The sequence below is a fragment of the Neomonachus schauinslandi genome, chromosome 14 (genome assembly GCF_002201575.2).
Source record: "Neomonachus schauinslandi chromosome 14, ASM220157v2, whole genome shotgun sequence".
Classification (NCBI taxonomy): domain Eukaryota; kingdom Metazoa; phylum Chordata; class Mammalia; order Carnivora; family Phocidae; genus Neomonachus; species Neomonachus schauinslandi.
The window spans coordinates 39711607-39733045 of record NC_058416.1 but is presented as its reverse complement, the minus strand read 5'-3'; the positions used below and the strand labels follow the sequence as shown (position 1 = coordinate 39733045).

General features: G+C 40.9%; 1 protein-coding gene across 2 annotated transcripts in view; it reads right to left on the bottom strand.

Moving 5' to 3' along the window:
• The window catches only part of GAREM1 (GRB2 associated regulator of MAPK1 subtype 1), a 195755-nt gene that overhangs the window by 111175 nt on the left and 63141 nt on the right, over positions 1-21439 (bottom strand). For both annotated transcript variants that reach the window (XM_021686087.1, XM_021686088.1), the window contains exon 2: positions 12082-12222. In XM_021686087.1, coding sequence (XP_021541762.1) covers positions 12082-12222 — 141 coding nt within the window. The remainder of the gene's footprint in view (positions 1-12081; positions 12223-21439) is intronic.

Below are 21439 nucleotides of genomic sequence, written 5' to 3'. Positions count from 1 at the left end.
TCTAAAACACAAATGTAATATCATGGGAGTGAGCTCACTGCTGACAAGACACAATCCAAACCCAGAAGGTTCCTAAGAACTTTGTGGTCCGGCTGCTGTGGCTGGCAGGATGCAGGCTGAGTGCTCAGGCTTCACAGTTAGATGGCTTTGGGTTTGAATCTCGACTTCATCTATTGCCTGTAGGACCTTGGCTAAGATCCCACAGCCTTGGTCTCCTCATCTAGAAAGGGACAGTTTCTGTGATTAAATACGAGATGCGCTGGCCCGAGAGCTCACTGTGGTGGGCCGTAAGTGCCACAAGAGGTAAGACTCCCTTCTTTCCAGCTATCTCTCCATTCTCTGCCCCATCGCCCAGCGTCTCGTAGGCATTCAATTTCTCAGTCAATATATGAAAATCTCCACAGACCAGCAGGTCTGCTTGCAGGTCTCCTTCCTAGATTTGAACTCCCTCTGTGTCGCCCGATCTTTTAAAAAAAAAATGCTTTTGTTAAAATGTTGGGAAGGGAGGAGATAGAGCAATAAAAGAAAAATGGTGATACACTTCCATTTAGGGGGTCTGGGAGGAGGGCCCCCAGATCTTGACCCCACACAGCCTCACCTTGTTAAATTCTTAATTTCAGCAGCATTTTAAGAACCATATGTTCTGTGGGTGTATATAATGCAATCCAAAGCAGGGAGAGCAGGTTTTACAATGTTGTTTTAATTCTTCTAGAATCTGTGCATGCTAGGCATTTACACATACACCCTTTGTTAATATAAAGGAAGAAGGCAAGAGCCAGGGTAGTCCTGGAGGATAAACAAAGCTTTGCAACTCAAGGGGCTGCTCCTTTGCTGCCCCCTGAATTTTTCTGCCATGACACCCATGGTTGCCGTTGGTCTCATGCACTGTGTGCAGAAAGTCATGTCTATTCACAAACTGTGTTAAGTGGGTTTTTTTTTTTTTTAAAGCCTGGGCAACGGTTTGTTATGTTTTAGAGATTAACTCTGGCACTGGCTTTCTAGATGATGTCCGTCTGGCAGCCTCTATATAAAAAGTGAGAATTTTTGGTAATGCAGCCTAAAACTGATGACCAATAATACTACTAATTTCTGGTTTCTCCATCTCGACCCCCCTGCCACTGCGGGCTGGAGAGCTTTGCTGTGGCAGCCGTCGTGTGCATTGCAGGAGGTTCGGCAGCATCCTCAGTTTCTGCCCACAGATCAGAGTAGCTCCCCTGCTCTCGTTGTGACAACCACACACGTTTCTAGACCTTGCCGAATGTCCCAGGATGGAGAGGTAGGTGCAAACTCCCAACCTGGTTGAGCAACTTGCTTGCTCAAACTTGGTTAAGAACCACTGGTCTGTGTTAAAGAAAGAAAACAATCATTGTTTTCTTAAAGAAGTAACAGAGTTATTAAGAACTGTGATAAATTCCCAGGCGCCTGGGTGGTGCAGTCGGCTGAGCACCTGACTCTTGGTTTCCGCTCAGGTCCTGACCTCAGGGTTGTGAGATCAAGCTCTGTGTCAGGCTCCAAGCTTAGTGTGGAGTAGGCTTCAGATTCTCTGTCCCGCTGCCCCTCCCGCTCGTGCTTTCTCTCTCTCTCAAATGAATAAAATAAATCTTTAAAAAAAATTGTGATAAATTCCATCAACAGATGTTTTGATCTTAACAAGTCCACCTACAATACACATATTCTCCACCACAGACGAATTTATTACAGTATTCAAAATATGTGACAGACTATTTCATTCAATTCATCAATATTTCCTAGATTTTGATGCACAGAACAGACAACTCCTTTTGGATGAAGGAAGGAAGTAATTGCCAAATAAAGGCAAAACTATTAAATCTTTACACATCAATCTTTCGAGGCTGAGGTTTTTGTACATCCTTTTTTTTACCCCCATCATCTGATCCCTTACTCCAAACATACTTTTCTGTGGAATTATCTCTGATGTACCTGGCATCAGAACTAAACTGGGGGCGCCTGGGTGGCTCAGTCAGTTAAGCATCTGCCTTCAGCTTGGGTCGTGATCTCGGGGTCCTGGGATCAAGCCCCACACTGGGCTCCCTGTTAGGTGGGGAGGGTTCTTCTCCTTCTCCCTCTGCCCCTCCCCCCAGCTGGTGCACACTCTCTCAAATAAAATCTTTAAAAAGAAAAAAAAAAAAAAGAATTAAACTGAAAACTCTAAGGATAAGAGCATTCTTCCCGATCTGGAAGCCCAGCACCTGAGATGATGAGAAACTTCTATTAGAAGGCCCTGAATCTTTACTTTCCTACTCTATTTAGTTTTAGGAGGAACTTCAAAGATGTTTTTGTTGTTGTTGCCAACATTTATTTTAAGGGAAAGGAGTGTTTTTAGCAAAAAAGAAAACGACGGAAATAAATTAAAACCATTAGGAAAAAGTGTGCATAACCACTTTAAACAGGGAGGTTAAAAAAAAAAGTCTGTTTCCTTAGAAATGGGACCAAAAAAAAATCTCAGAATTATGCTTTTCCTTGTATCTTGTTCCCTCCATCTAGGTATCAACTTTTCGCTCATCAGCATTTCCCCCAGCCTAGCTCAGGGCTTATTATCTTTCATCAGGTCTGTTTCAACAACTTCCTTATCTGGTTTCTCTCACCTTCTTTCCATCCTTCTCTCTGAATCAGTGGGGAAGGTGACAGAGTGTGGGGGGAGGCAGCCTCATGTAATTGTCTAGAAACAGATTATGCGAGTGCTCGCCAGGCACAGAGTTGACAGCTCCCAATATTTATCCTAGAACTCATATCCCTTCACCACTTGTTCTAAGCTTATTTCCTAAATACTCCCTTCCCCTCTTCCCACAAAGCATTGATATTACTTTCACTTTTGCCTACAATCCAAACCTTTATTCAAGCTGGTACTGTCTAGAATGCTCTTTCCTCCCATGTTCACTTGAAGGCCCTCACCTGCCACTCCCAGACAGCAGGGATCTCCCCTTATTCAACAGCTCAAAGCCATTTGTTTGCACCTCTATTAGGGCAATTGCTTCCTGGCTTCTTATAGCCATGGAGGGGCTTAAGAGCTCTGTCTGCCTACTCCAAGGGAGTATGAGACCAGACCAGTTCTCCAGGCAGTTCTCAGGCATCTTCTGTCAACCTGCTCAAAAAGTCTGTCCTTTAAAGATGAATCAATTTCAGCTAGGTCACAAATAATTTAGTTGAGCCCTTGAAATTGTCAGGCTTGTGATATAACAGGACTGCCAACAAGGAGCCTTTAGCAGAGAGAAGAGCAAGATGTAAACACTCTTGGGCACAATCTGTTATAGGGATTCCCAAATGGAAGGAAGAGGAAGGCCCTTGTCTCTATATATGGTGTGAAAAATTAGGAAAAGCTTCTTGAGGAAGGTGGTGTTTGAGGTAGGATTTCACAATTGCGCGGTGACTCTGATGTATGAGACCTCCAACCACCAGAAAAGAGCAAGGGGTAAGGGCAGGCAGGTGGGGCCTGAGGAACAACCAACAGCCCAGGGGAGTTGGCACCCAGTCGGGGGCGGGGGGGCGAGTACTGGACAGTGGAGCCCTTAGTCCAATGGACGCCAGGCCTCGGAAAGGCTCTGTGTTAGACAAGAGTCTGCACTCATGTGGGGACGCCTCTGAAAAGTCCTGGCCAGTGGTCAAGTAACAGAGCCATAATGGGGGAAAAATAACCTGACAACAGCACCAAAGATTGACTGGAGGAGAAGAGAAGACTCTTGGGTCTTCGGAGCAGGTGAGACCCAGTGAGGGTAGCTGGGAAAGGGGAGCAGCTTTGACAGGGACTGTGGAGACAGCATCAGCAAGACAGGGCACACAATTACTTTAGGGGTAAAGAGGTGGATGAGAGCTAAAATTCCCACCCAAGATGACTAGCTTTATTGCTAGAAGTAAGAAAGCCAAGATGATGAAATGGAATGAAGAGCTGTAAGGAAGAACATAATTGCCACTGAGTATTAAACTCACAGAATGCCAAGACAGGAGGGGAGAAATGGAGTATTTCAAAAGCCTATGTGTTCATAGCATTTCGTTTACCTACAATGATTTCTAACGTCTAGGAAATGAAAGCTCCGTGTTTATTTTGCTTGTCTCACGCTCTCTCATTGGCCTGATTCACTCCTGGGGACAAACCCCAGGATGTTCTATAAACCAGTCCTAGCAAGTTGGAGGACCCGGTAATGTATACTTTACTAAAAACACACATGGATGTGTCTGAATCATCTCTCCTCTTGCCCTAAATGTCAGAAAAGTCGGCCTGGTCCCTGTGGTTCGTTGTTTTTCTGTGTAGAATACACCTGACAACTTCCCGAATGGGGAAGCAGTTTAACAGAAGGCCAGCACACAACCTCACGGAGGATGAGTCATAAAGGTAAGTGATTCCAGTTCTAAGCAACAGAGTGGAGTGACTTCAGGAAATCTGACCAGCACTACAATCATGATTGTAGTCTGTTTTCCTCAAAGAAAAAAAAAAAACTCAAAGCAATTCCTCAAAGCTGAAAAGGAACCTTTCAAAAGGTCACCTTTAAAAAAAAGATTTGCACTCATTTAGAGGTACAAATCCAACATGGAAATCAAATTATGAAGTGAGACAAGCCCAACCCCGCCCATGCTATAAACACTCCATTAACAGTGTGGTTTCAGGCAGCTTGTTCAAACTTTCCACCTGATGTTAATCGCATTATCTCATAGGTTAAATTATACTTGAACTGGAGGTATCCCATTCAAGTACCAACTTTCCGTGCAATACCAACATACAAGAAGGAAAGGTCCAGAAAAGAGCAGCCCAGGAGTTTTAAACCCCAAACACCATCCCAGTTTTGTGCCTGGGGTTTTTTTTGTTTTGTTTTTGATCCTAGATTTTCTACTTGCAGAGTCAGTGTATGATTTACAAGGAGCGTAAACAGGCTGAAATGTGAAAATAGCAATCAAGGGATTCTCAAGGTTTTATTAAAGTCCTTTTACTAGCTTTACAGATCAAGAGAAGCCACACGGTATGACACCAAATAGCTCTCCACTGAATTTGCTCACACATTTCCCCTTTCCCTATCTCCTGTAAGGCTCTTATTTTAAGAAGAAACGCGTAAAAAAATGTTTCCTTTTCTTCCCCAAATCTTACACACACCCCGTTAACCCTTTTACTTAAATCACCACCACCAACTTGGGCACTCCCTGGAAACTGGTCCCTGCTGAGAGCAATCAAGTCTCCTTGGGAAGCCATGAGTTGGATGGTGCTACCATACTGTGAAAATGGAATCATTTCTTCCCAAGTTCACCTTTAACTGGGCTGCTTCCACAAGCACTCAACAGCAGAACAAAACCACCCCGTGAAAGCTGAACTTTCACCCCTGTAGAAATCACCGAAGACTACAAATAAGACTCAAGGATTGAGGCAGAGTGTTTTGGTGGGAAAACCAAATTATATTACAATTAACTTTGCTAATGGTTGGCAAGTCACAGTGCTTTTTATTACAAACATTTTCAAACACAGAAAATTGGGGTAATGAATACCGTATTTACTCTTCACCAAAACTGAACAATTTTAACAGCTTGTCTTATATTCATCTATTTTTATGTTTGTTTTAGCTGAAGTATTTTGTAAATTATAATCACATTTCCCCCTAAGTAATTCAGTATGTACCTCTAAAAAACGATGATATCTTCCTCCTAACTATAAAACTGGTATCACCCCTAACAAAATCAAAATAATTCCCTAAAATCATCTCCTCATGAGTATCATTCATACTCACATTTCCTGGGGTTATTGTTCTTAAGCATTGAGAAGTGAGACTAGAAAGCTACTCCAGAGGTTGGTGACAGCCCTTGAGTCATCCTTTCTCTCAAAGGTAGATGCTTACATGATTTCTTTATCCTTGCTTTGAGCTCAAGTGTCAGAGCAATTGCCCAAAGAGAACATCCACCTAAGCTCTGACAAGAAATCTATGTTAGTAACAGCTACAACAATGACTTCATGAAGTAAAGAAGTGGAGGGCAAAAGAGAGAACAAATACCTTTCAAGGAAGAAAAAAAATGACAAGGACAATTTCCCAGACACTGGGCTATTATATTACTTAAATAGTAATACTCTTAAATACTCTTGATAAGAGTAGTTGCTCCTTGCTTGCTCTTCCACTCATTTTTACCGCCTTTTGTTATCTAATTGCCTTGCTTTTATTCACTGACAGCACCCCTCTAGAGATGGACAGTTTCCTTCTCCACACAACATGCTTTCTCCAGGCCTCAACCTCCCTGCTCCCAGCAGGCTCCCATGCATTGCCCTCTCCAAGTCCAAGGAGCTCCCCGGGAAGCTCTTCTGTCTTTGCTTCTTCCTGGTAATTTATTCAGAGATGGGAATGTTACCTGTCTGCAGATGACTTACAAATCTGGAAAAGGTCAAGATAAATATATATTTACTTAATTTTCCCCTAGAGTCAGAATACAAGCGGTGAGCTCTGTGTGAAAGGAGAGGAAAGTGAAAGAGCGTTCTTCACCTTACTGGCTAATTCTAATAGCGCTCTCTTCTGTACAATGGTTAGAACGTCTTACGTGTGGACAGTGCCTTCTAGCACTTTCCAGGCAATAGCAGTGAGGGAAGCAGGCTCTGGAGCCATATATCCTGGGTTCAAATCACACCTCCTAGCTGTGTAATATTACAAGACCCTTAACATCTTTGAACTTCAATTTGTACCTATGAAAAATGCAGGTAATAACAGAACCCACCTCCTGGGTTTGTTGTGAAAGTTACATGAAGAAATGAAAGTAAAATGCTGAGTTAACAAAGTGTCTAGATAATAGTTAGCACTAAATAAACTTTAGTGATTTATGCTAACTGTGACCTAAAGATTCAATTATGAAAAGTGGTTATTTCTTAAGTATCTAATATTTATCACTGGCAAAATTGGCTGGGATAATGTTCCTTGGCATACTCTGTTAGTCTGTAGGCCTTTTTGAAAGAAAGTTTGACTCTTTCCATTTTAACACATAGGCTTTATCTCATGTAATACAGAAAGTACACAAAGTGTTGTTCAATGCTAGTAGTTACTTTTGTAAACGGATGATTCATGCTAATTAAACTTGCAACCCAGGAGAATAAAATTAGCTTGTTTCAACATTTCCTTTTGTTCAGTAATTACACTTCAAGGTTATGTAGATACCACATTACTATAATTTTGCCTGAGAGACAGACTGCACACCCACATTTTTAAAAACAGGCGACTGCCAACAGAAATCCAGGTGCTCGCTGAGTAAGAGCCCTGCAGACTTCATAAGCAAATCTTCTACTAACCTTGTGCTCCAGTGTAACTTATTTCTGTACATACTGTAGCTAGTAAGGAAGTACTGAGATCATTTTTGCTTGTTATAGATTCACCGGATTTGCAGGAGGATGAGAATTTAAAAATAGAAGCCAAACGTGGCTGACGTTTATCTTCGATGCTTATGTTCCAGTGGCAATCTGTTCACCCATGATGACAGCAAGCGTTCCATCAGATGATTTAGATTTTCATAAACCCAGTCAGAATCCCACTACTTCGCAAATGGGGGGGACCCGAGACACACAGATACATCCCATTCTGATCCATTTGGTTTCTCTAAGCTTTGTCTTTATAGACAGCTATTTGGGGATGGCTCTCATGAGAGGTGGTAACGAGGAGGTAACACGGATTAGTGCTCAATTACGTGCTGGGCACGGCGTTGAGTCACTGACGTAAGTTAGATCACAAAGTATCTTCATGACATCGCCTAAGTAAATCTCCTTTCCATAGATTGGGAACGCAGAGCGTAGGAAGGTAAATGAAATTCCAGAGGCAATGGCATGCATATCCCGGTTTTTGGGAAGCCTGAAGTTTATATTAGTTTTAAAGGGGAAAAAAAAGTCAAATTGTGAGTACTGAATTTGGTTGAATGCCCTAGAAGGGGTCGGCATAAATAAGGAATCCCGAGGTAGGAGCTTCCACGGTAACCACCTTATGTCTGCCTGATGGACCCCTAGGAGCTGCAGAGACAAAGGAATCTGATGAGCAGAAACGTGGATTGTAAAGTGAAAATCATTCATCTTTAGAAAATCTTGGCTATAATGAAGTCGCACTCGGATTTAAAAAAATTTTTTTTAAATACATTTGGTTTTTGGTTTAGTACGTCAGCAGGCAAGATGGGGAGGGGGGTGGGGGGTGTAGTGGGAAGAATCCATGCCGGGTGAGTGAGCAACAGTCTCTGATGAAGTGCCAAGCAGTAATTTACATGGTCGGAGCATGCAGAACGTAGAAACATTCTGAGTTCTTCATTGCATGTTCCTTAGGAAATCTTTGCCCTTTTGGTGCAGTGAAAAGTTAGAAAGTTTAGATACAATTTATTTGTGATGCCTTCTGAGTAAAACTTGTGTGAAAGCAGCCATCGCTTTTCTCAACACTATGCCAATTTTTCTTGAGCAGTTTCTCCACTGTTAGCAAAATATGTGGTGCTGACTGAACACATTCTCTCTCTCGGAATCAATTGTTTGTTATACCAAGAAAACTCTTTCTTATCCAAAATGAAAAACTTATTTTGCCAGAATGAGGGAAGATCTTTCTTTTTTCCCCAAAGCACATATAATAATTTCAGAATTCAGAATAAGGCAACTCTTATTACCACCATATCAGAGCATGGCTCTCAGAAGAAGTTCAAGTCATATTTATCTTTTCTCAAAGTTTTATGAAATTATTTCTTTTCACATGAGGAATTTCATGAACATTTCTGATGAAGAATATGGGAAAGGTGCTCTGAATTGTAATTTCCTAAAAATGCTGAGTTGTCTTATATGCCGGAATACACACGAATAGAGCGGCATACTGCTGCCCAGGCTGTGTACTACACAACTCCAAGGGACACTATTTACAGAGTGAGGAGCGTTGCCTGGAGCAGGACAATGCAGGGGCCCTGAAGGAAAGAATGGTTGCTACCTCTGCCAGAAAAGAAGGAGTTGCTTGGAAAAATGAAGGGGGGCATGTCACAGAGATACATGGGCCAGCTGGACCCAAATGGCTAAGTCTGGGACAATCTGAACATCCAAATAAATAAGGACAGGAATAGAATGACGTAACAATCCATAATTCCATAATAGGTAAGTAAATAAATAAACGGGAGAGAAGGAAAAGCTCTCCATGCCGTACAAAGACAAAGGAAGGAACTAACAGCGGACTCTGGTTAGAAATGGGCTGTTCTGCCACCTTCATGGTAAACACCGAATCAAACAGAAATCAATAGCTGCAACAAGGATGGGGGTGGGGAGGTTTAGAGAAGGACCACTCCTCCTTTCAATGTCCTAGTCATCACAAAGTAATCCTCAGGAATGGGATTAGTGCCCTTATCAGAAGAGGCAGGAGAGAGAAGGTGGAATTCTCGCTCCACCAAGTGAGCACAGAGCGAGAAGACCACCACCTGCAAACCAGGCAGCCAGCCTCACCAGACCCTGGATCCTTCCTGCTTCCAGAACTGTGTGAGATGAACTGTTTATAATCTTCCCCATCTACGGTATTTGTTATAGCAGCCTGAACTAAGACAGTCCTATTTCAAGGTTTTTTTCCCTTTAAGATATTTTCTTTCCTTTCATGTGAGGCGGTATGATCTTAGAGTTCACATTTCCTTTTAGTCTTGGCACCTCAAATTTTCATTTAAAAAAAGTATCACTTTCTTTTCTTTTTAATTTTTTATTTTAATTCCAGTATAGTTAACATACAGCATTATATTAGTTTCAGATATACAATCTAGTGATTCAACACTTCAATACATCACCCAGTGCTCACCATGACAAGTGTACTCCTTAATCCTCATCACTTGTTTAACCCATCCCCCCACCCACCTCCCCTCTGGGGCCCGGTTTCCCAGTTAAGTGTACCATCACCTTCGTTATAGATAAAGAGTAAGCTGTTGAACATACTGTATCTTTCTTCCTAGTGGAAGCTGAATGGCTGCTAATAAAAAAAAAAAAACGTTCAAGACAATAAAACACAAATTCTTCAGGAAATCTTTTCTTCTGACACTGTGAATATGCATCCCAGAACAGTGGGTCCCAGCCCTGGCTGCATAATTTAACTATATAATTTAAAATCCTGATGCCCAGCCCACACTCAAGACTAGGTACATCAGAACCTCTAGAGATGGAATCTGGGCACTGGTCATTTTTAAAGCTCTCTAGGACATTCCAATGTATAGCCAAGTTTGAGTTCCCTAGATCAAGACTCTACAGCAATAAAGAATTCTATCTTTTGTGTATAGACCCAGAGGATTCACAAAGGTTTTTGAGAATTGGTCTCACTGTCTTAACTATAGAGAACAAGCAGATGGGCAGTTACCAGAGGGGAGGTGTGTGGAAGGATGGGTGAAACAGGTGAAGGGGATGAAGAGGACACTTACCATGATGAGCACTGAGTAATACATGGAATTGTTGAGTCACTATATTGTACACCTGAAACTCACATAACACTGTATATTAACCATGCGAGAATTAAAATTTTTTTTAAAGTTAAAATAAAAAAGAATTGGACTCACTTGTTGAGGAACGTACATAACAAGTGAAGTTATGTGTCTACCTGGGAAAAGGTAACTGAATGAAGACTGGGGCCTGTGCCAAATGAATATGAGACACCATAAATACCCATGGAGACTCCACGGGCATAGCAGGGATGCACGCACCATCCTGATGCAAGGACAGGCCCTGATAAGAGCAAGGCTGAGGAAGGCCACTCCGGCCTGGGAATGGCGTAAACGGAAAAGTAGCCAGTATGTCCAGCCAACAGCGAGGCAACCCATCTAGCTAGATGGAAGGTTCGCTCTCCAGAGTAGAAAAGGGAAGTGTAGAGAAGCAGACTAGAACCAGCCCCAGGGGTTTTGAGAAATAAGCCAGTAAGTCTGGTGGCAGTTTGGAGTCTCTAAGGAGATTTAAGCTAAGGACCAAAGACCGCATTGATAAGCTATTCATAGTGGGGTCAGGGGAAAGACCAAAAACTCAATCTACTACGAGAAGAACACGGTACGTCCGGTAAAACTGTGTATATGATGAAGCACAATCTTATACCTTCCTTTACAGTTTTCCACAAAAGACAGGCGCTGGCAGTTTGGGCCTCCTAAAAAGAGCATAGATCTCACCTGTCATGGGACCGCCTGACAGGAGAGACTGAGCAGGCCAGAAGGTTTGTCCTGTTCTCTGGTCCCTTTGGCCTGATTCCCAATCCAACAGTAGTCAGTTTTAATACTTTCTGCAGCTATACATTCCTCCTTTTTCCATGAACATGACTCCTATGGTCAGCATATATAATTCTAGGGGACAAAGTTTCAGGCTAGAGAAATTCTTTCTTATAATTTTTTTTAATAAGAATAATTACAGAGAAAAAAAAATCAAGATCCTTTACATAATGATCTATAAGCCACAGATACAAATATAGGATAACATGTTTGGGTTTTTTTATACTGCGTTTATAAGCCAGCACTACTGAAACTGTATTCAAGCCACTAGATGTTATCCTGAACTCCTCGACAGCGCTGACACATAGGACGTACTCAGTAAAAGTTGGCTCAGTGGCACTGTTGAACTGAATGGCGTTCAAAGTGAGGTGAAATGGCCGCTCTCACCCTGATTTAATAATGAAAGCAGTGAGGGCATCACAGTTACCTGTATTCCAAGTGCCTTGCTGCAAACACCGCCAGGTATCTGAGCTTCCAATCTGTTATTTTTAAAGCCAGACCACAATGCTCATATGCAAAATGGCATCTTGTAAAGCCATTCCCAAAAGCAACATCCATGTGGTGCCCAGGGTTATTCAGACACTGCAGCTCAGATACTGATTGCCATCCCAAGACAACAGAGACACTCTCTGTGTTCATTTTATAAATAAAGTGTTCATTTTATAAATATCTGATAAGAATCCACATGCAACTACATGCATTAATTAGAAATTACTTATGACAAAATGACACTGAGCTTTCACTGACAGATAGAATAACCACAAAAACGTGTTTGATTCTTTTTTTTCTAAGTCATCATACTCTAGTTTATAGACAAGTCTTATTTTTTCATTCAGGAGGAAAAAATTTGCACATTCTGCCTTTCTTGCCCCTTGAGGGGAGTTGTACCTGCATAATGTACTGGAATCTCTATCTTTGGCCCAATGACGTAGTGTCCCTCCTCCAGGCTGTGGGCAGTGATGGTGGTCCACTGACGGCATGAATGAATCAGAAGGTATTCGTTTTCCCGCAGCCCTTCTATGCATTCTCCTGGAAAAGATAATTTAGTGTAAGAAACTTAGAATTAACATCTGTTTGCTCCATACTCGGCAGTAAGATTTCAATAGTTAAGACTTCACTAATGCAGAAATTGATAGTTCATCCCAAGATGACATAAGCTTCCTTCCGAATTAGCACTAAAAAGGCATTCTACAACAAGCTGACAACTGCACACAGGATTCCCTAAAAATGTTTCCCACTTATCTGCGAAGACATTTTCAAAACCTCATTTTATCTCAATGATTGTACTCAAGGATAATAAAACATTTATTAAGTGCCAACAATATGTTAGTACTACCTAGATGCTCTGCATGTATTATTTCATATGATGCAATAATATTACGAGGTAGGTATTGTTCCTTTGTTACAGGTGGGAAGAATCAAGGTTCAGAATGTTAAGTGGTATGTCTGAGCTCACAGATTTAATAAGCAGGAAAGTGAGGATTCAGGCCCAAGTCAGACTGATTCCAAGGCTTACGCTCTTAATCACTAAAATACAACTACCAAAAATATATGATAAACCTCTCTGTTGAAACAATACTTGAAATTAAATGCCAGTATCTCCTTTTAAATTTTGTATGTTTTGCCAGTTCTTTCTGGCCCCCTACCAAATTTCCCAATTAAAAATAATGAAGCTTTAGAGCATGCAAATGAAATTATTTTTTTCATTTTGATATTTTCTGAGGTACATTTTTAACATCTGAACCAATGACAAGTAAATTATTTCAAAAAAGAAACCCATCCCCTGAAACTTAAAGACATTTTTTTAGATGCTGAAACGACCCATCTCATCAATCCTGGTTTAGTTGTTTTCAATGCTCAGATAATACCTGAAAAGGCTAATTTCTTTATACAGAAAACAGCCTTTCTTATTTCTGATGTTGATTATACTGCAGTAACCAAACGAGTCAGTGATTTAACTGGGTGTTTTATTGACAGTTCACTTAAAAAAGTTTCAGTACTTTTACAATACAAAAGAAGTCGAGGAGGCTGTAATGATCAATTTGGTTATCACATTCATAAGCCATCAGATCTGTTTCCAATCCAGTAAGGCCCCAATCTTGAAAACAGTCTTAATGCAAGAATACTTCATCTTGGTCGCAGGAGACACAGATGGGGAGTGGGGATGAGGGGGATGGGAGAAAAAGCAGCAGATCTGGAAGCAGAGGTATCCTAGCAGGAATGAGAGGTCCAACTCCCCAGGGGGAACTTCCAAAACCAGACTCCCCTGCCCTCACGCTTTGGGAGACCAGGTTCATAAAGTCCTCCCGAGGAGGCTGCTGGTACTTACGAGTGCTCTGCACCCCCCTCAAGCATGTTGGAGCGGAAAGAAAGATCTGGAAGGGCTACTCCAAAGGCGAAATCATCTGGCCTCCCCTGAGGCTCCCCACCAGGAGGTAGGAGGGTGGGAAGGGCACAGAGACAAGCAGGCAGGGGTTACAAGCACGAGCCATGAAGTCCAAGAGATTTGGTCTAGTCAAAGCTCTGCCCCCCATCACTGTGCGGTCTTGGGCAGAAACCTTCCTTTCTCCCCGTGAGATGAGGCAACAACAGTACTCGCTTCCCAGAGCGGCCGTGAAGATACACAGTGACAATGATGGGAAGTGCGGATGTTTCTGTCATATGATGTTAGGAGGGATCAGGAAACGTCAGCGATTAATTTTATTTACTGCACACTTTGTGTCCCTAGAATTTCATCCTTCTATAAACATTGTAATTGAGTTTATATTATCCTCTTACAGGTGAGGAAATGACTTCAGGGCAGTTAGGAAACGTGCCTAAAGCTGCACAGCAGAAACTGACTTTGGGGTCCCTCTACATCTCCCCCTGTTGTTCAACACCACACTGACTTTTGCCTTGAAAACTGCCAACCATAATCCAAAAAACAGAGAGAAACTGACCCTCAGCTCCAAGTCTCACTCAAGGAAGGAGGGAGAGAGTATCAGCAACAAAAATGAAGAATTAAAATATGAATTCATTAGAAAGTGAAAGGTGCTATGGGAAAAAAGAAAAAGTAAAGGGTAAGAAGATCAGGAGGACCATATATGAGAAAGAAGAAAAATTTGCAAGGTTGTCATTTTAAGGTATATTTCATTCATTTATCCAACAAACATTTATCTCCTTATTTGTTTAGCTTTTTCTAAAAACAGCTTTATTGAGGAATAAGTGATCTACAAAGAACTGCACATATTTAATGTGTCCATGCTGAACACTGGCAAACATTTATGGAGGATCTTTCATGCACCAAGCAATGGAGGAGTGGGCGAAAATGAAAAGAGAGCTTGGCCCATGCATTCAAGAAGCTGACATCCTCTTGGTGAGATGTGTTCACATGTAATTTTATGTAAGGTAGGACATGACTAGTGCTAGGCAAGAGGAATAAAGAATCTGGAGATGGCGACTTTGGCAGAGAAGATCAAGAAAATGTCAAGAGGAATATATAGCTTTTGGGCTGGTCCTAATTCTCTGGCAATGGAGGCCAGAGAAAGGTTTGGGATGAGAGACTGGCCGAAGCTCTGCTTTAGGAAAATTAATCTGTCAATACTATAAAAGCTGGATTAGAGAGGAAGAAACCAGAGCCACGGGGTGTATGTGAGGAAACTCAGAGAGAAAACACACCACCATTCAGGGAAAAAGAAAAATGTCGTTTTCTGCAACTGAACTGCTATATCATAAAACTGTTTTAATTTTATTCCGCAGCGGGCTCTAAAGAGGCAGCCAAGAAACAACTGCAGTCAAGTTAATCAAAATGAAAATTTAATGTTAAGTCCTACTGCTAGCTGATGTAGTAAACACTCTTGTCAAGAGGATTCGGAATGATTTTCAAAGCTATAAAGGAGTAAGAAACCAGTGCCTGTTTTTGAGCTTATGTCTTTTTTATTTTTTTTAAACAACTGAACCATGTGCTGCTTTAGGCAAAAGAAGTTTCACAAAAATTGTCTAGAAATAAAACTTAATATAATCACTTAAAATGTCCTAGGGTAGGCCACTAAGAGAGACACTACATTAAATGAATCCCTAAAGTAAACATTTTTGTGATATAATTATCCTGTTGCTTAACTACTATATATAACATGCTAAAATTTATATATTTAGCTCAAAGATGTAGTAACAAGAAGTCTAAAAGAAATGTGTGTTAAATTCCAAAATACGTTAATATCATCCTGAAATTTCCCCAGATCCAGCATGCTTCTGGGATATACTTTCCTTGCCTGGTTTGACCTTGATCCCCTCAATATTAAGTCTTACACACTTGTTAAAATCATTTTTAACGCTAGGAAAATTAGAACCACGAATCCTTCAAAGTAAGTCTGCTTAAAAAAAAAATCAAATTCGAAATTTAAAATAAAAATTTGTAAGCCGGACACACACAAATCCTGCTGGTTTGGCTGCTGGGCTACTGTCATCTCCTGATGCACCTTTCTGATCTCTCCTTGTTACCTTCACGGTTTCCCCCCTTTTCCACATTAGCTGTAACTGTAGGAGTTAATCAAGGTTCCGCCCTTAACCTGTTCACCGTTTCTCTCTCCTTTACCATCTTACACACCCCTCAGGGATTCACTTAGTTATGTACAACTTGCACATCCATTCTCTCAGCTACCAACTTGTATTCTGAGCTCCTCATCCAGACTTTATCTTCTACCCTTTTCTACCTGGATGTCCCCCTACCATTCACTCAGGCATCCTACATTCATCCAACAAACATGTAAGGAGGACCAGCTATGTTCTAGAACCTGGCGATATAGTCCTGAACCAAGTCCCTGCTCTCATAGAGCTGACTTCTTGGCTGGGTTTTCAATCCCCCATTCTTCACTGTCAACTTACTTAAATATTGCTGCGGATAAAAACTCAAGAATACAACATGGCTCATCTTATTCTTTTACTCACATCTGCCTTCAGTGGTTCTCATTCATACAGAATGAGGCCTTAAGTCTTTGGCTCAATACTCAAGGCCCTCATGATCTATCCACAGAATATAAGACCTATATCCCCCACACCATACGCTAGAGCCCAAAGGACCTGTTTCCCGTGCCACACACACGGAGCAGCGTCACTCCTCTGGGCCTCCTCACTTTCTTTCCTTTGCCTGAGCCTTATCTCCCAATCCTTATTTACTCACTACTCATTTTACTCATTCTTGAAAGACCAGCTCAAATGCCGCCTTCATGAACGTCTTCCTCATATGAATCCTAATATTTTTCATTTGAACTATAGCAATTTTGTAGTTTTGCTAATATTCTATGCTGAATTTATAAATTTCTTTAAGAGCTCAGAGCAGGAGGAGCTTAGACTGATATTTTAATGTTTATGTATATTTATTTTTTTTTAAGATTTTATTTATTTGACAGAGAGAGACACAGCGAGAGAGGGAACACAAGCAGGGGGAGTGGGAGAGGGAGAAGCAGGCCTCCTGCGGTGCAGGGAGCCCGATGCAGGGCTCGATCCCAGGACCCTGGGATCATGACCTGAGCCGAAGGCAGACGCTTAACGACTGAGCCACCCAGGCGCCCATGTTTATGTATATTTAAATGACACAATAAAACTAATAATTTAATACTGTGGGGATTACAGGCATTTTTTTCCTTTTGAAATTGGTCTATACATTGGTCAATTTTGAGAATCATGGTAATAAGGGTTAAGAAACAAAGATACTTCAGGACCAAAAATGCTGTTAGATAAGATCCTCTCTAAACTGGGGCACCTGGGTGGCTCAGGTCATGATCCTGGAGTCCTGGGATGGAGCCCCATGTTGGGCTCTCTGCTGAGTGGGGAACCTGCTTCTCCTTCTGCCTGCCCCCCCCCCCCTCATGCTCACACTCTCTCGAGCATACTCTCTCTCTCTCAAATAAATGAACTCTTAGGAGGAAAAAAAAAAAAAGATCCTCTCTAAATTACCTTGTCTTACTAGCATCCACAGCAATGCAATGGAGTTGCCCAGACTCACCGCCTCATGGTTTTTTTTGTTTTTTTAATATTCAAACATAATAATGTTTGCATTTATTTAGAATCATTTCCCCCATTGAATCTTATGTTTTTATGCTGCTTGTAACTATTTTAGCTTTGTTTAAGTTGTAATTAAATTTATTACATTTGGATATACTGAATTAGTGCATAACTATACTGCCTTTTATATGGGTTGCTTAGGATGTGTCTCAATCAGTTCAAATAGTTATATGTCTGTCACGGTAGACTCCAAATCTCTATTAAATGCTTTTTTATTTTTAAATATAAAGTATGATGTACTTGGATGACAATTTATAACGTTTTGATATTAAACCTGCAAGCTTACTGCTGATGAGTTTTCTATTAAGGTTGGGCTGAATCCAGATAACACAGACACATACGCAAGTTGGTTTTTTTTTCCTTTTTGCTATCCTCATGTCACAAAGAACAGATGCATGATTCTCCAAGTTGTGTTGTGATTTTGGCAATTAAATATTAAAGTGTTTTTGATTTTCCACTTTTGTGTCTCTTTGTTTTTCCCGTTGGCATTTCACACCAGAGTAACAAGTTCAGTCAACAATTTGGGCTATATCTCTACAGAGGGCATGCACTTTTAATCCCTTCAACTTCCAGAATACCTGGTCTTCCAATTTGCATAGCAAATATATAAACTCATGTTGCTGATTATCTTTCTTTTTAAAGTATCCCCATTTAGTTTGGTTTCTTCTCAGCCCACTAGGAGAACCGTGTCCATGGTGGATACCCATGTATTTGTGTCATGTATTTGTTGACTGATTAATGAGGCCCCATTGAAATAATCTGATTTGTTAATACATGTGTAATGAGAATCAGATTTACTAACCCTGGCATTGTTTTTATCTATTATGGATATAAACTGCTCCTAATGTTGTAACTAAATCTATCAACAATGAGTAATGAATAAGTTTTATGGTATCTGTTACTACTTACTACAAATCTAATTTAACAGTTGTGCATTGTTTTATTTTACCAATGTTAAAAGGAAAGCTGGTCAAGTGACAACACTGTATTTTACTTCCTCACTGTTAATAGAGTTGTTTAATTTTAATTATGTGTTTACTTGATCCTACAATCCTTTTCATGTGCACAGGAACCCTACTGAGTCAGTTACATAAGCAAACCACTGCATTTCTCTTACAACTTAGACTTTTTTTTCAGTTTTATTGAAAAATAACTGACATATATCACTGTATAAGTTTAAGGTGTCCAGCATGATGGTTTGACTTACATATATCATGAAACAACCACATACTGGGTTTAGATACAATAAAAGGAAAAAAAACATTTCTTCCTGTGATGAGAACTCTTAGGATCTGCTGTCTCAACAACTTCCCTGTACATCACACAGCAAGTGTTAACTGTAGTCATCATGTCATACATTACATCCCTAGCACTTATTTATCTTCTAACTCGAAGTTTGTACTTTCTGACCACCTTCTTCCAATCCCCTCTCCCCACTCCATTTTTTAAAAAATACCTTCAGTGAGCAGAAATGCCATTTCCCACTTCCTGTCCTTACCCATGAAAAATGCCCACAAACCATCCTCTCTGCTCTGTTCTCAGGCAAGAGCTGAATACTGATTCCCAGGAAGAGAGCACAGCTGTCAAGAGTCTGGATCCCTTGATCAATACACAGCGGCACCAACCGCCTGTCGGTGCCCTCACGACCCACTGAGCTGGGATGGGAGAAATAGGCTTCGATGTGATATTATGCCAGTGATGTGTTGTAGTTTTCCTTTTTTGTTTCAGTAGACTCCCTTAACTAAAATATCTATATGCATGATCTTCAACACCAGCAAAGCCTCCTGATTATAGTGATCACAAAGGTTTTGTTACAGAGGCTATTCCTTCTAAGTACTCTTCATAAATACAAGCTTGTATGTGCCAAGGTAGCTTCCACTTAAAATTCCTTTCCTCGTTCTTTTAGTTACATTTTATCCCATAAGCTGAGGGATATAATTAAATGCTACTTAGTTAGCATCCTCAATGTCAGTGTATTTACTGTGAGAAGAGAACATGGCACTACCATACTATTTCTTTATCCCAAAGAACTACAATCCCAATGACATGGTAAAGAAAGAAAGGATATGGGGAGTGGGGAGGTAAAAGAGGGCAAGAAATGATGTCATAGCAAATTGCTCTAAGACCGTTGAAGAGTGATCATGAAACCATGAAATTAAAATGTTGTCTGCAGTAAGGTGTTCTAAAAAGGAAGTAATAGAAGGTGAGGAAAATCCTAAAAGAATGAACTAATTAGCAACTAATTAAGATACAGAAATTATAAAGTGGTCAGGGAGGATGTGGTTATAGGAAACCACGAAAGCACAGTTCATAATTTTGAAATCAATGGAAACTGAAAACAAACAAAAATTTTGCCAGTGGAAAAGAAAGCTCTAGGAAGAAGAGAATAAACTGCCTTTAGTCTAATGGTAGAAGTATTAGAAGAAAGGGAAGGACAGGAGAGGAAGGATCAGACAGGCTTTCAATCAAATAAAGGCATCTTAAAACCATTTGATAAGAGCTTCCCAAAAAGTATAGTAGAGTAAACAAAAAATAGAGCTTCTGGCACAGACACCATGAATGCAAAGGAAAATGAAATGTCCTACTTCTGGGCAGACACAATGAATAATTTTAGCAACCTAAGAGTCACCTATAACATTCCGCTGCTCCAAATATCGAGCACTAGTGCGATCCTCCAGTGATATGCGCACCTGCATCTCTACTTTCACCCACTTCAACAGGACAGTCCATTTCTAGGTGATGGTACCCTGTGATCACTATGCCATATCTTGTGGAACAGAAAAAAGCCTCGGTGGGTGGAAGGGCGTGGGAACAGTAGAAAACAGCATTACCTGAGCTGAGCTGCTGTCCAGTTCTAACCACTTCTAAAATGAGACTGTTATCTACTGTCTCCAGTCCTGCCCTACCTTCTTCAGGGGTGGATCACCCCTCATGTGTTAGGGGAGGAACCTACAGCCCCAAGGAACACAGTGGTTCCGACCCTGGGCTGAACAGTCACTGTAATCCTCTGGGGACTTGTAAAAAAAAAAAAAAAAAAAAACCTCCAGTGGTGGGGAGGGTAAGGGCACACACCAGACCACTGAAATCAGAATCTCTGAGAATGGGATCCAGAAACCTGCAGTGTCCTGAAATCTCCTCGGGCGTCCTATTGTGCAGCCTGGGTTCGGAGCACAACTGAGGCAATTAAGAGCACGGGCCCTGGAGAGACACCATCCAGGAGACTCCGTTCCTGCACTTAGTGTGAGAAGGGCGCAAGATCACATTTAGCAGGTGCTTCCAAAGCATCTGACACATAGTGAGCTCTCCAAAAGTATTATTACTCTTATTGTCCTTGGATACCTCAGGTCACAGGATTTTCTCAGGCTAATAAACTTGCATAGCATTTACTGTCTGCTTTTTTACATTTTGTAGTAACTATAAATTATCCTGTTATTTAACATTTTATGCATATACATTATATTTCTCCAATCAGACTGTGACATTCTTGGGTGCCGGGGACTTTTCTCGTCTTCTTACCAGACCAGGCTCATACACCCAGCTGGTATCAATAAAGCGTCACTCATGATTATCTGACATGGTCATTTTTCACTGTTGAGACCCCACAAATTGACACATTGAGCTATCAGATGAAATTAAAGGTTTTGTTCCTCTTTTTTTGTCTTCTATTTTGCAATAAAGAATGAGGGCTACTCTATTTTCTCAAACCTCTCTTTGTATTTAAACCTTTTTAAAAAACCAGGTTATTATTTCAAACTAATAGGAAGCTCTTCATCAAGAATGACTGTTGACTTGATGACAGTAACTTGCAGCAGTTTTGTTATGATTCACCTTTAACTAGAAGGTGGCAGAAATTACTAGATGTACACCAATATCTCACTCACTCCTTGGCCTCAGTCATAGTCCCCTTATGTTAGCTGAGCACATGGCTGCCCAGAATACAGAACACTGTTCCCACCTTCACTATTCCTACCCCCAAGAAGGTGTAACAGTGTAACTAAGTTATAGCCAACAGAATATAGTAGTATGTGCCACCTCCAAGATTTACTTTTTTAAAAATATCTTTCATATACCAGAAAATTCCTGATTGAAATTTACAATTCAATAGTTAGTATAGTCACAGACCTGTGCAAACACTACAGTCTAATTATGGAACATTTCTATCATCCCAAAGAAACCTCATACCCATTAACAGTCCTCACCCTAC